At 30.5% G+C, this 10,918-nt stretch overlaps 1 protein-coding gene across 1 annotated transcript; it reads left to right on the forward strand.

Annotated features, from left to right (window-relative positions):
- The first annotated feature begins 8,406 nt into the window (after positions 1-8,406).
- On the forward strand, positions 8,407-10,912 carry LOC108725313 (dnaJ homolog subfamily C member 8). The gene is made up of 6 exons (XM_018452245.1): positions 8,407-8,485; positions 9,222-9,380; positions 9,451-9,517; positions 9,608-9,702; positions 10,100-10,245; positions 10,378-10,912. The coding sequence occupies exons 1-6, from the start codon at positions 8,408-8,410 to the stop codon at positions 10,610-10,612; spliced, it is 780 nt and encodes a 259-aa protein (XP_018307747.1). The 5' UTR covers position 8,407; the 3' UTR covers positions 10,613-10,912.
- The last annotated feature ends 6 nt before the right edge of the window (positions 10,913-10,918 follow it).

Consider the following 10,918-nt stretch of genomic DNA (forward strand, 5'->3'; position numbering starts at 1 on the left):
CAGGATACAGCGATCTTTTTTCTGCCAGATTCCTTCATTTTGGATAAAAACTTGTCTACTGAACATAATTTTGATTATTGACGTTGAGGATATTAAATTGAATAATTATCTAACTAATTTTGCTCAGTTGCATTATTTTCGTATATCACGAGGAATTAATATATAATATTCGATTGCAAGTATAATAGTAATTGACTGGATGTTCAGTTAAATTGCATAAATTTCTATTAGGATTATGTTATCAGATATTTCACAACTATACATTCATTAACGTTCGGTGTTCGTGGATCATCGAAGTAGCAGTTTCCATACGATTACAGAGGTCAAGCAACGCGGATGGGTGACCGTTTCAAAATACCATAAATTAATTCCCACGTTCAGCGCGCAGAAAATGTTTTTTTATAGGTATAGTAACAATAGGGCCCGATGAGATTTCCTTGTAAGATCCTAGTAATATTTTTCTTCGAGATCCCTGATAATTTTTCCTTTTAGGATCCTAATAATATTTTTTTATAAGGCCCTGATAATTTTTCCTTACAGAGCCCTGATAAATTTTCCTTACAGGACCCTGATAATTTTTCCTTATAGAATCCTAATAATATTTTTTTATAAGGCCCTGATAATGTTTCCTTACAGGGCCCTGATAATTTTTCCTTATAGGGTCTTGACAATTTATCCTTATAGGGTCCTGATAAACAATTTGTTACATGCCATGTAGGGCCCCGATTAATTTTAGGGCATACTAATCAGGTCCTTTTTTAAGCCCTAACAATTTTCTACACGAGTTAGTTAATATTTAATACTATTTATAAAACTTATTGTTAAACATTTAGCTAATATACCTATACATGAGGTTCCGTATGCTTGACGATAATAGTTGTGAGTAACATTCTCCGTATACATTATATTAAATAATATAAAGTGCTCGAAAAATAAGAGCATAATTAAATATTATTTTGGCATAACGAACATATCATCAACATCATATTTATCGTACACACTCCGGTGGAAAAGTCCTCGAGAAATTATGCGAGAAGTGCCTAATCGGGATAAAAAAAAATTATCAACATTATTCAAAGAACCTATTTCTATTAGCTCGCAATAAATTTAAAAATATTTTAAAATTATACCTAAAGATTTTTTCGGAAAGCAATTACGATTTACCGGTCAAGAAATCGCAACGAAATTAAAACGAAGCAGACTCGAGCCAAAACACGATTTAATCGAGTAAAATTAATAATTTTGAGATTATTAAAATTACTCAAATTAAAAAGTGCTGGATAATTTGTGTTGAGAATAAAAATTTGTTGATAGTATTGTATTAAAGATTGAAATTTTCGCAAATCTTTCCCGATAAATTTTCGCTCAGAATATTCGCATTTGTGTGCATATGAATATGCATATCGTGCTGTTCGATATTGATAAACACAGGGGATATCATCGGATCGGTTGTCCGACATATAAAATGTGCCATGTTCTTAAAGTGCTATACCTCATGTAAGTATTTACGTAAAGATGACAGAACCCAATATAAGACGCACGTGTTACACGGTCGCGCGTAATGCAAAATGCAACTTATACGCAATTGTACCGACGTAAATTAGCGCCAGCAATTTGAAATGCAATCGTAATAAGAGGGTCCTCTAGGATTTTGTTGTTCTTGTATATCGTTAAAATCTATAAGCGTGTAATGATATATACCATATACTAAAGTACTTATAAAAGACAAAAATGGCTGACAGCCCGAATCAAAATACAAAATAATGCGCGGCAGACATTGGGACGAAGAATTAAGGCGTCGCTCCTCGTGTGGCGGGCCCTTTCCAATGTTTGCCGATGGTTAGTGTCCCCTATTTCCTCAATAATATATCTCCCTTTAAAAACTGATCTAACACTGTGTAATCAAAACGAGTATAATTCATCAAAATGTTTAATCAAACCTAACTAGTATCCTCGAACATCGTTCACGAAGCTGGATACAGACGAGAAGCATGCAAAATCAAAATAATGCTTTCTATTTGTTAATTTTTAATTAAATGCAAATCAAAATTTTTACCAAGAGAAAATATAAATTTTAAGAAGTATCCTCTTTTAAAAAAGTTGTTACGCTGAAATCAATACTTCAATGTTTCAGCTTCGTTTCGATAGATCTCTGACAGATGGTTAATAGCTTTTCTATCATCACACTCCTGGCACAACATCAAATTATTGAGCGACAGTAATCAATTACACAATATGCAGTATATTGTTATCTAAAAGTTATAGTTTGAACTTTAATATTTGTTAGCATTTAACAATCTATTACTGGAAGAAGATCAAAAAATTCATCAAAATTGATATAATTGACAAACGAAAAATCATCAATGGTAGTATGTCTGCATCCAGCATTTTCATAAAATTTTTTCTCCGCGTTTAGACTAGAGCTTTTGACGTAATACATAATATTAACTCTCACTATATATTACGAAAAAAGACATCAAGATACATTGATACAAAAAATATTCACAATAACTTTTCATATTATTATATAATGTGCTTGGCTTAGCGCCGAGACACTACCGTGTCTCCTAATAATTTAACGGATTTTTTAAATTAAAAAATATAATACAGTTATCAAACTTATTATTTTCAGAAGTCTCGAAACAGCAAATTTATATTATAAGAAATTAATTTTTTTTTAATCTACACGATAAAAAGATTAGCAAGGTATTTCCAATAAAATTTAAAGAAATATTTTTTTTAACAAAAACGGAAATTCTTCATACATTTTGCAAGCAGAAATATTTTTGATCGATCGATTTAGAAATTCTCAGCAAAATTTTCGAAGTTAACATCACTTTAAAGACAAAGCTTTCACATTCCGTATAATCGGAATATATTTTCCGGCACTTTGGAGTCTCTAAACACTCATAAATCATATGAAAATCTTTATATCTATTTATCCGTTTTACGATATAACTTGTGTAAAAATTTGTAGTCTTGTATATCCAAACCATGAATAATATATATATGTATAATATATATATATGTGTACACATACATATACAGGGTGTTTCCAAATTAAGGATTAATCCGTATATAACAATATAAATGAATATCAATTGAAGAGTCTGAAATCTCTCTCTCTACAAAGGTTTAGAGACTAATAAATTATCTATATTATTCGTATCGACGAATGATTTTATGACAAGTAAAAATAAAAAAAAATTAAATAGTTATTACTAATTATTGTGATATTTGTTATTATAAAAATAATTTTTATAATTGTCTTATGTAATTTAATTGTATTATACTTGAATTTTGTATATTAAATGTAAAATTTATTAAAATTTTGAGTTTTTTAAATTAGATTTTATCATCATTAGATAATAAAATTTTCTATGTTTGCATGAAAACAATTTATAAATGGTAACTGAGATGGTTTTATATTTTATTTATCTCATATATATAGCTTATCTGGAACAAAATAGTACATAGATACTTTTTCAATCTTACGATCATCAATTTTCCCTTTATCTATATCAATAATTGGGCTGGTTGTTAAACCCGCATCAGACTATGCATTGAAGATTGAAGATTGAATCGAAGATTAGAATTCGATTAATCAGATAAATTAAATTTTAATGTGTTTCGTTCTGATCGATTGAATTCTAATCTCCAATTTGTAATCTGATATAGGCTTTATACTTCTTCAAGCTCGCTTTCATTGTACGATTTTCCGTACGATGATATCAGTCATAATTAAATTAAGATTATCAAGAATCTATAAAAGTGAGGAATTATGGACTGAATTCATATTTTTCACGTGCGAGTTGGAAGTTTTATTGTAGAAACATTTGTTGTGAATTATAAAAATTGTGCGTTTAAGGAATAAATGCAAGTCGATTATATGAAAATCGTGCGGTGCAAAGGGGGCTTTTACAATATGACTGTAACGAGGATTACATTATGACTCGTGATTATCACCGAGCGATTGACTCGCTTCGGGCGGCGCAGCTGATATTTTTTATGCAACCGGGAACTTTCTTAGACCAATTACCGTGTAACGTATAAGATGAACGTATATAAGATATAGCGTACCGCTAAAAACCGTACATGTAGCGACGGAGTAAAGCTACTCGATATGCAATGTCTCTGAATTGAAAAATAATAGCAAGTGTGCTCGCCTTTTCGATGAAACTAGGAGAGTGCCAAATAGATTTTGAAAGTTTATACGTGAGTGTGTGCAAATGCAATTGCTTGTGAGGCACATGTGTATACATACATGTGTGCGTGTATGTTTTCTGTCACAATTTTTATAGTGTACTGGCTGTAACTTCGAGAGCAGTGCTCTTGTTCGCTAAACTGATCGTTATCCAGAGTTATACTTCTCAAATTATTTATAATGTTAAGGGGATCCTAAAGCCGTTTATATTACCGATTAAATCATAATTTTTGTATAACATCTTCTTTTTCAGATTTGAAAATCTTTTTCCAGTATTAAAGTATACGCATTAATACGCGTCTGTGAGTTGGAGTTTATGCCGAGAACGACAAAAAATTTTTCTTAAGATTTCAATTTCGAAATTTTTTGTCGTTCTCGGCATAAATTCCACCTCATAAACACGTATTAATATGTATACTTTAATCCTGGAAAAGGATTTTCAAATCTGTGAAAGAGAAAAAAGTATTTGTTATACAAAAATTACAATTTAGTCGGTAATACAGACGGGTTTAGGATTCCCTTAAACAATTTAGTGCTTTTATTTTTATAATAAATACTTTATTAATATTATTGCAATCTAAACTAATTCGATCGTTAAGTTTTGTTATGTAAAATTTCTTTATTGATTGAAATTATGTCATGTTCTCTTTTGAAACAAATGTTTACTTACTCGTAATAATTATTACATAAAATGTGTAATGCTAAAAGAAACTTAATAGAAGTATGAAAATACATAATAAAACTTAAAGATCATTTCAGCGAAATGGCTATTTATATATCGTCTGAAAAATAAAAATGACTAATGAACGTATACAAATGATAGATATGAGAGATCTACCGAATGTGTTTTAAAGAGAGTGTATATGGTACATTTAAATAATTGTATTAGTAATATAATAGGTTATGACAGTTAATGGTTCTTCAATCTCTCTTAATGTTTGCACGTGATTTATAAAAATGATTGAAATATTATACAAAAGTTACGTAGATTTTTGTGGCTAGTCTATTTAGTATCTTTATTTTACAACATAAGTTAAATATGTATAGATGATAATTAACAGATCGAATTATCATTCTTTGATATAAAATTTTAATTTAAATCACAAATATTTACAAAACAGGATATATTATGCATTAATTAATTTTAAAGTTGTAAAATGAAACAAACCAATGAAACATCCAATAATATGTTCATTTAATGAAATAAAATAACCTGAAGATTAAAGGACCATTAACGATTAAATATGGATAAGTGTATAATAATGTTAATCTGCGAGAAATCCATTGCGAGGAAACTCGATTTTCTCTCGAACTCGTCGTCGCTCCTAATTAAGTGTATTTGCAAATTCACAGATGATATTCTCGACCAATCTATTTGTCTATAATCATCGCATTACCATTATTTATCTGTGTAATCATGCTCGCTCTTTTGCGCGAAATGCATGTTTACATAAAAAAAAAGATCTAACGTTTTAAAATCTACTCTCTCCTACACGTCAAATGCATACGTGTATATGTACACACACACACACACACACACACACACACACACACACACACACACACACACACACACACACACACACACACACACACACACACACACACACACACACACACACACACACACACACACACACACACACACACACACACACACACACACACATATATATGCGCACCTATATACACACACTATATCCGCTTTCTATTAATGCTAAGCGCTTAGGTTGCATATTGATATAAATCCTATATATAGATGTAACATTTTTACGAAGAAATATATTTTGGCAAACTTTTCGTGGATGGAAACAACTTCGAGGGGAAATTAGCCTCGCTTACAATTAGTTCTTTGCGACGAACTTCAAGGCTTTATGCAGCATGTCCCATTCGGAATAAGGAGACCTTATATAAAGTAAAATTATTGACAGGAATATATACGTATTTTATGAAAAATTGAATTATTGAGTATTAATTTCAGTTATTTTCAGTGTAGAACGAAATCTAATATTTTATCTTAATTATCAATTTTTTTTGTTAAACTCACTTTGAAACCAATTCTACCGGTAAATTTTTCAATATAGAAATGATTTGTTGCAGAATCACAGATAAGAACGAAACAATTCAAAGAATTTGTTATTTGGTAACGGGACATTTTGCATAAGAATTTAATAGTCATTCTGCGTAAATGCATTCATCATTCATTTTAGTTAGTGAAGCGAAGCGACCCCGTTTACTTAGAGTCTCGATGTATAGTACTCATATAGAAGTATCGTTAGTTCAGCTAGCTTTTGCGTACTTTGTAAAATGTGCGCTGTAATAAATATCGTTGGTATCGTAAGCATGCAATTTAACGAAGCACGTCGGCAGAATAACGCGAGAACTGTTCGAAGTTCGCGAGTCTTGATTTGATTAAAAAAAAAAAAAAATATTCCTTTTAACGTGCAGAAGATGGTTAAAGATTGAGAAAGTTAGTTCTATGACGGCATTTATCTTTCTTGAAATTCTGTTGATAGTAGAAATTAGTGTGCAATAAAAATGTTTTCTATAACTCTTATACAATTACAATTATAAATCAAATTAATTTCACAAGTTATATTTAATATTAATATTAATTTATCGTATCAATTAATCACATATATTGTTCTACTATTTATATAGAGAGTGTATGCTATGAAATAATATTATAACGTAATGTCTCTGGTATGTTGCATTAAAATCACATTTTTTAAAATTAATTGTTATCTGAGATTGCAAGAAAGTTTCACAAATATATTGATGACGTTGAATCACCGATATGATTTCACGTGTTTTATTACATGCGCACATTTCTAAATCGACTGGATCTTTGATGAATTAGAATAATCGTTATACGCACACGCTTTTCCTACTTCGATTGTTGATATTATTAATTGGTAGTAGCATATAGTCATATACAAGAGAACTTAACACTGTTGTGAATATGTTGTACGTTTCGTTACGATGGAATCATGAGGACTGTATCCAATTCTTCATTTCTGTAACGAATTATGTGTTTCCTCCGATCTACGCGAATAGAAGGAGTTGTATAAAAGATCTGGTTTTTCGAAGTATATGAAAAATATGTATTGTTTCTATTCTCTGTTTCTTTCGCTCTCTCGAATATTAAAGTTATTTAATCAATCTTGAAAGCTAAACTTTCAAGAATGTAGTCTGGGTCTCTTTTTACTGACAGTACAGTCCTTGCGATTGGATGGCAGTAACGACAGCTTATGTCTGAACGATTATATAATAGTAAATAATTAGACTTAGATAAGTCATGCTAGATTAGATAGCGAAACGTAACGAGCGCTAGATATTCATAGAACGTTACGCTATACCGGCTATACCTAGCTATTTGCCTATTTCACCGAGAATCACCCTCCTATTTATCACACCTGTGAGTTTCCCGACGGAGGGGTATAGTGAGTAGTAGCGATATTGTATGTTATATAGACACTAGTTACATCAACTATATATTATCCTAGTCAACCGATCAGTTTGACGGAAGTGTATGTCGCAATAATAATAACGCTCTCTGATTTCGTTCGATGTGTCTTTGTTATCGCAAAGGAGGCATTACTTGTTTATTGGCTGTTAAGCTTTGTTAATAAAATATTACAAAATTTTACATTGAACGCCGACGTCTTTCATTGCACTTTTTCCGCCATTCTCGTAAAAAAGAAAAATTTACCTGAATAATAAATATTAAATCGATAAATAAAGGCTCCTACAGTTACCTGAATAAATTATTATTTTTAAAAAAGAAAAATTTATTTAAATAAACTATTTTTCTTTTGTCAACTAATTAATTTCATCAATTAGAAATACTGTTTGCTATATATTTTACTTTAGAAGCACTTACATATTTTGGAATAAAATGTTTATTGTAGTTTCTATGAATCAGGATTATTGTCAAAAATTTTTATTTTTTATTTTAATTAAAAATTAATTTTTTTATTATTTCTGGTCATTTCTTCTATAAAACTTATTTTTTTCACGTTGTTTCTTGTTTATTAACATCTTAACTGAAAACTCAGATAAAATTATTAAAAATGATAATTCGATTAATTTTGTGATAAAACAGTTATCATGATAAGCTAACATTGTCAGCTGCGCTGTTAAAGTCGCGATCTTCCACCAGTCGGCAGCACCAGCGAGAATTCTAAGCTTGTAACAAGTAAGATGGCCTCCACCGACTCCAGTTTATCAAGTGAAAATCCCGCCAAGAAGGAGGATGAATTTAACGAATTTTACTCGGAGGTACACGACTTCCTGTTATTTTCATCACTGTTTTATATACGTTTCCACTGGGGAAACGATACCCAACCTTTTACTGTTAAACAGACACGTTAAACAAACTCAAAGCAGTAACTTCGACAAGTATCACTTTACGTAGGAAATAAAATGACAACAGACATCTCGTAAAGTCTATATGTGTTTTAATCGCCCTACAATTATCGTATATAATCGTGTCGAGTTTTGCGAGCAATATTGTTACTATAAACATTAGACTTGCCTAACCTAAATAGATATGTTTGTTGAGGTTTCTCATGGTTTCCTTATGTGAAATGTGTTTTATTTTTTTCTACATCATACTTTATAGAATTATTATCAGAAATATTTTTACAATTAAACATATATTCTATCTAACAAACCTTTTTCTAACGAAATTTATATTCAAGTAAGTAGGTACATTTCTCTCGTTCTATCTTGATATAAAGAAGATAAACATAATACTTGGGGAAAAGACAGTCTTATTGTTTAATAACTTCCATTTGCAAGAACTTATTTTACATTGTTCGTTTTGTTGTATTAGTGTACTGAAATTTAATATTAGATTTAATCGTATTTTTACATAGTATATACTGTGACATTAATGTCTTTTTTTTATTTATTAATTCTATTATAATTAATTATAATATATATTATTAATTATATTTTAATTAATTATTTACACTTGTTATATAATCATGAAGTGATTTCATTGCATCTATAGGTTAAAGAAATTGAGAAAAGAGATTCTGTATTGACTCCCAAGCAACAAATTGATAGATTACTGCGATCTGGATCATCCTATTTCAACTTGAATCCATTCGAGGTTTTACAAATTGATCCAAGCACAGCAATAGAAGAAATAAAAAAGAAATACCGTCGTGTAAGTATATATTTGTACCTATAATAAGAAGTGTCAATTTAATTCTGATCTTTTGGTTTAAAAATTATAGATGTCAATTTTGGTGCATCCAGACAAAAATCAGGATGACGCCGAAAGAGCACAGCAAGCCTTTGAAAGTAAGTGTAGTAGATTGATTTAATTTAAAAAAATATATGCACACTATAATATGCTAAATATGTTTTTAAAAAATCTTATTTATTACACAGTTGTTAATAAAGCATGGAAAACATTGGAAAACGAGGAAACTAGATCGAAATGTATGGACGTTATTGAGGAGGCAAAAGCACGGACTGATCACATGGCAAGTATTTAATTATTTATGGAAGCTTTATCCTTTGTAGCAAGGCATATTGCATTACAGTCAAGTTTTATATGATATATGTATAAAACAATTTATTTAGTTTTTCAGCACATTAACATCTTTCTAATAGGATGCCTGATTGAGCATCAAATTATTAAATTGCTTGTCAATTTAATATGTGACATTACTATAATAGTTTGCGTTTATAAGTCCGAAAAATCAATTCTGTGCGCAGTTCAAATGATTACATATTTAGATAATATAAATTCACATAAAAATTATTTAAGCATCTAAGCTAAGATCTAGTTTCTGTTAAACTCTTGTTGTGTATTCACATATATGGTCTTAATAAATTCGTTTATTACGGTATGTATGTATAATATTTCAATATTTAAAGATTGCAGAAAAGAAGAAAAAGCAAAAGAAAGAAGGAAAATCTGAGAACTCGGGTTCGACACTTTTAGAGGAAGAAACTGAAGAAGGCTATAGACACGCGGTTTGGGTTATGACTATGAAACTATTCGCCGATATGGAGCGAAGAAGGTCATTTCACAATTTTCATTTTAAACAAAAGATCTATTAATATATTAGAAAAAAATTAGTAAATTATACCTCTTGAATATTTATATACGAAAATACATTTATCTGAAATAGTGGTTTCTTTTTCTTTTACAGACGAGAATTAGCCACGAGAGATGCAGAGCAACGTAAGAGAAAGCGCGAAGAGGAATTGTCTGCGGAAGCCCAAGCAGCAATGGAACGTGAATGGCAAAGAAATTTCGAAGAGTCCAGACAATCGCGCGTCGACAGCTGGAAGGCGTTTCAATCCGGTACGAGCGCCACAAAGCAGAAGAAAGCGAAAAAGTTAAAAGCTTTTAGGCCGCCGAAAACGAAGGCGGAGTCGCGATAATCGTGATCATCCCTCATTTTTCTCTACTTCCGGTGTGTGGATTCTAATTTCAGTAGACGCAATGTTTTATCTTAGAGATTTTTCTCACAGCGTTAAGATAGGGTAAGAAATCTAATTCGTGCGTTGATAGAACGATAAACATACTGAATCACTTGAAATTGAAAGAAACAGGATATTTTGGATCCTCGATCCTTTCATTTTCAAGTTATCCAGTTACAAGATAGGAATTTTTCGGTTTTGACATTGTTTAAACGCCGAGATTTGAATTTTTATGAAACCCTTATACCCATTAATAGTCAGTTTTAT

The sequence above is a fragment of the Mycetomoellerius zeteki genome, unplaced genomic scaffold (assembly GCF_001594055.1).
Source record: "Mycetomoellerius zeteki isolate Tzet28-1 unplaced genomic scaffold, Tzet1.0 scaffold336, whole genome shotgun sequence".
NCBI lineage: Eukaryota > Metazoa > Arthropoda > Insecta > Hymenoptera > Formicidae > Mycetomoellerius > Mycetomoellerius zeteki.

Coding starts and splice junctions, on each gene's coding strand:
- LOC108725313 (XM_018452245.1), top strand. CDS start 8,408: ATGGCCTCCACCGACTCCAGTTTATCAAGTGAAAATCCCGCCAAGAAG. Junction 8,486..9,221: donor TTAACGAATTTTACTCGGAG/GTACACGACTTC, acceptor TTGCATCTATAG/GTTAAAGAAATTGAGAAAAG. Junction 10,246..10,377: donor GCCGATATGGAGCGAAGAAG/GTCATTTCACAA, acceptor TTTCTTTTACAG/ACGAGAATTAGCCACGAGAG.